The following is a 4,346-nucleotide window of genomic DNA, read 5'->3' on the forward strand; positions in this document are numbered from 1 at the left end:
TGTTCTGATACCAGAGGAATCTTCATGGCAATTCTGGGCCCCTGCTGCATTTGAAGCTGTGATGAACCATCAGTGATTGGTAGTGATGGGACTGAGCTGATCCATTCCTCATGCAACTCAGGGACAGGGGTTACAATGAGGCTGAGAGAAGTGTGCCCTAACTTGTCACTGCCTTTCCCTCCTTGCACAGGTCTCCATGGCCAGAGGAAACAGATGGCCAACAGCAGCTCCATCACCCACTTCCTCCTCCTGCCATTCCCAGGCACAAGGCAGCTGCAGCTCCTGCACTTCTGCCCCTTCCTGGCCATCTACCTGGCTGCCCTGCTGGGCAATGGCCTCATCATCAGCACCATAGCCTGGGACCACCACCTCCACACCCCCATGTACTTCTTCCTCCTCAACCTCGCCCTCCTTGACTTGGGTGCCATCTCCACCACTGTGCCAAAATCCATGGCTAATTCCCTGAGGGACCGCAGGGACATCTCCTATGCAGGATGTGTTGCTCAGGTCTTTCTCTTTCCCTTTTTCATGTCAGCAGAGTATTTTCTCCTCACCACCATGTCCTACGATCGGTACGTTGCCATCTGCAGACCCCTGCACTATGAGACCCTCCTGGGCAGCAGAGTTTGTCTCCACCTGGTAGCAGCTGCCTGGGCCTGTGGGGCTCTCAATGCTCTGCTGCACACAACCAATACATTTTCCCTGCCCCTCTGCCAGGGCATTGCTGTGGACCAGTTCTTCTGTGAAATCCCCCAGATCCTCAAGCTCTCCTGCTCCACATCCTACCTCAGGGAAATTTGGCTTCTTGTGCTCACTGCCTGTTTATTCTTTGTCTGTTTTGTGTTGATTGTGGTGTCCTATGTGCAGATCTTTAGGGCAGTGCTGAGGATCCCCTCTCAGCAGGGACGCCACAAAGCCTTTGCCACCTGCCTCCCTCACCTGGCTGTGGTCTCCCTGTTTCTCAGCACTGCCTCCTTTGCCTACCTGAAGCCCTCCTCCATCTCCTCCCCATCCCTGGACCTGGTGGTGTCAGTTCTGTACTCAGTGGTGCCTCCAGCAGTGAACCCTCTCATCTACAGCCTGAGGAACCAGGAGCTCAAGGCTGCCCTGAGCCAACTGATCCCTGGATGCTTTCAGCAGCAATAAACTCTTTGTCTTCTCCTGCAGAGCAGTTCTGATGTCACTCAGTGCAGGCCCAGCCTGGCTGCTGGAGTTCTGGCTGCTGCTGGGGCTCTTCCCTTTGTGAGAATGTCTTTCTTCAGACCATTTCTGGTTCAGTGTTGTCCTGTCTGCTGTGACCCCCTGTCTGCTGTGACCCCATGGCTGCAGACATGAGCAGCTGTGCTCCCTGGGTGTTCAACACAATAAAGGATCCTGCAGGGAGTTGTTTCTCTGAGTTCCTTCCTCCAAGGGTTCTGTGGAGCTGCAGGGCAGTGCCTGTGTGCAGAGGTGGAGGGGCAGAGTCCCAGCACAGCAGCAGTGCCAGGGAGCCTCAGAGCTTGGGCTGTCCTCAGCAGCAATTTTCTGCCCTTCCACCCTCTCCTGCTGAGCCTCTGTGCTGGGGCAAGGCCTGAGTGCTCTGGCAGCTTGGGCACTGTGCTGCTGTGTGGCAGTGCTGGGACTGCATGCAGGGACAGCCCAGGGGCACTGCTGGCACAGAGCTGTGATCCAGAGCAACTCTGCCATCAGAACAGGAGGTCTCCTCATGCCTTCATACCCCAACCCCCTCGCATTACAGACTGCACCTACTCAGAGTCCAAATTGAATACCCTGACCCCCTGTGGTAGTAAGAGATGTTCAGTTCTCCCCACACACACAAACCACAGCTAACTCAGTCAGAGAAGCAAAATGGAAGAGAGCTTAATGAAATGCAATGAATATATACACAATATACAGGATTTACAGTATATAAAAAAATATACAGGAAAGAATGAAACACAGAATATTCCCCACCCCACCTTTATAGAGGAGGGCTCCCTCCAAAAAACCCTTCTGCCCCTTCCTCCTTTTTTCCCAAAAAGGGTTAGAGTGAAAAGTAATTATTTAGGGGGAATTCTGTTAGTTCAAAGAGTATGGTAAGGCGAGAAAAGAATTAGTTTCTTATCTCATTAGTTGAAGGTCAGCGCCAAGCACAGAAGAATGAGAAACAGCTGTCCAGACCAAGACTGAAACAGACTCAGACTGACTAAAATTTTAAAGTTACATTCCCACAGATCTATCAATGAAATTTGTTTAGAATTGTCTTTGTTTTCCTTTATATGTTGAGGAATGGCTTGTAAAGACATGGTTCTATGGAATTATGGTTTGAACAAGAGCATGTAGGCCGCACTCCATCTTGTTATTTACTGCTCACAGTAAGCTAGTGTGTTGATGCAGCCAGGCCTCCATGGCCTTGTAGCTGTGCTTGCAGCTGCCTGCAAAGGATAACAGGATACCAAAGCAAGGTCACTATGCCCTTACAGGCGATAACAAGTAAAGAAGAATGTAAAACAGAATTCTTGTGATTATCTCATCAGGATGGGAAAGCAGGATGTTTAACCGCAGAAGGTGGGGTTGTCAGCTAGGCTGCTGTATATAAGAAGTGTCTGATGCTCAATAAAGTTGGATTTCGTGGATCATATTGATCGTTTGCGACCCCTTCTTGCAGCAAGTGGCACCCAAACAGGGACCTTCCTTTGGAACGACACTTCCAAAGACTGAGAGCGGCGTTCACCGAAGCCCAAGTCGTAAGATTACCGGCACCGGTTCTGGCAGCACCGGCGGCAAGCTCGGGGAGCACGCTCGGGGAGCGGGGCCGATCGATCACCAAAGAAGCTCGGGCAAACGCAGAGCGGGATCGATTGCTGAAGACGCTGCAAAGTCTGGGAGACTGCCATACAATCGGGGAGACTGCCTGTGCGCACAGGTACCAATGCAAAATGGGAAGGCAGGCGGCGTATGATTTATTTAAGTGTTTGTTAGAAAAACGCAAAGTATCAGGCATTGATCTGAAAAAGGAATTAGAAGGGTTATTGTGTATAGCGTATCAATGGGGTTTTTTAAGGATCCTAATGAGGTTTTGAAAGAGAAGAGTGGAGGAAACTTGGGACTACATTATGGAACAAAAAAGCAGGATAGTAATATTACAACGGGAGAGGACAGACAAAATTTGCTAGCGGAGATAGTTATTCTGATGAAACTTGTTTGGAGAGACTATGGAAACAGACTGTGGGACTGAGTCACGATCAAGCTGCAAAAGCCGTGGCGAGAATGCATAAACTGTATTAAGAAATATAAACTAGAACAGCGAATGGCTGCTGCAGTTACAGCAAAGTTCTATCTGAGTTGCAGCCGGACGATGTGTTTCAAAGTATCGACCGATCGACCGGGGCCGCCCCCGATACATCTTACGGCGGCCACATCGCGTTTTGCTAGCCAGCACCACTGTCTGCACCCAGCGGGGAAAAAGCCGAGAGAAGGCAGCTCAGTGCGTTCGATCTCGTTCATGAACACCTTCCTCTGATATCGCCAGCGAGGGCTCGGACTCGGAGGACCACAACACCGACAGCGAGGAATTCAAACAGCGCCGACTTTGCTTAACGGCCCCTCTGAGAAACAGCGGAGCGCTTGGGGGCTCGCGGTGACGGCGTTCTTACTACCGCACCCCGCCCGCCAGCCCTGCCGGCCCCCGCGGATACCGACGGCTCCGACAAAGGCAGTACCGGCTGACGGCACCACTGATACCGGCAGCACTGACAGCAGCAGCAGCTCAGCGGCGGCCGCTTGCCCGGCCCCCACCCTTTCCCCTGCAGAGGCTCGCACCAGCGACCCCCCTTCTCAGTGGCTTCAGCCGCAACTCTGCTCTGATTTAAAGCAACAGTGCTAGTTTTCTCATTTCTGGTTGTAATGTCTTTCAGAGATTTGCTATTTAGAGTTTTGCTAAGTTTTTGTAATAAGAATGATGATTGGTGCGCATTTGGCACTTGTGGGTGGTTAATACATAGCCATTGTGCTAAGGTGTGAAGATTTGTTATTTAGAGTTTTGCTGGGTTTTCCTGGTGAGCATAGTGAATGGTATGCATTTAGTACTTGTGGGAAGTTAATGCATAGTGGTTGTACTGAGATGTGAGTACTTGGTGATGAGTTCACCTTGTGAGATTTTCTTTTGGTTCGAACCTTCTTGTCTTTGTTTTTGTGTCTGCCTAGGCATTTCAAAGGAGCTCCATGTAATATTGTAATAATGTTAAGGTTTGTAGTGAATAGGTATTCATTTTCTAAGGTATTCTTTAGCTAATGTAACGTCTTTAGATTTCTTTCTTAGACATAGCCTACCAAAAAAAAAAAAAAAAAAAAAAAAAAAAGGTGTG

General features: G+C 49.9%; 1 protein-coding gene across 1 annotated transcript; it reads left to right on the forward strand.

The window, feature by feature from the left end:
• The first annotated feature begins 213 nt into the window (after positions 1–213).
• On the forward strand, positions 214–2,941 carry LOC128899812 (olfactory receptor 14A16-like). The gene is made up of 2 exons (XM_054179514.1): positions 214–1,116; positions 2,648–2,941. The coding sequence occupies exons 1-2, from the start codon at positions 214–216 to the stop codon at positions 2,939–2,941; spliced, it is 1,197 nt and encodes a 398-aa protein (XP_054035489.1).
• Positions 2,942–4,346: the final 1,405 nt, after the last annotated feature.

Source organism: Dryobates pubescens, unplaced genomic scaffold (genome assembly GCF_014839835.1).
Source record: "Dryobates pubescens isolate bDryPub1 unplaced genomic scaffold, bDryPub1.pri scaffold_73_arrow_ctg1, whole genome shotgun sequence".
Taxonomy (NCBI): domain Eukaryota; kingdom Metazoa; phylum Chordata; class Aves; order Piciformes; family Picidae; genus Dryobates; species Dryobates pubescens.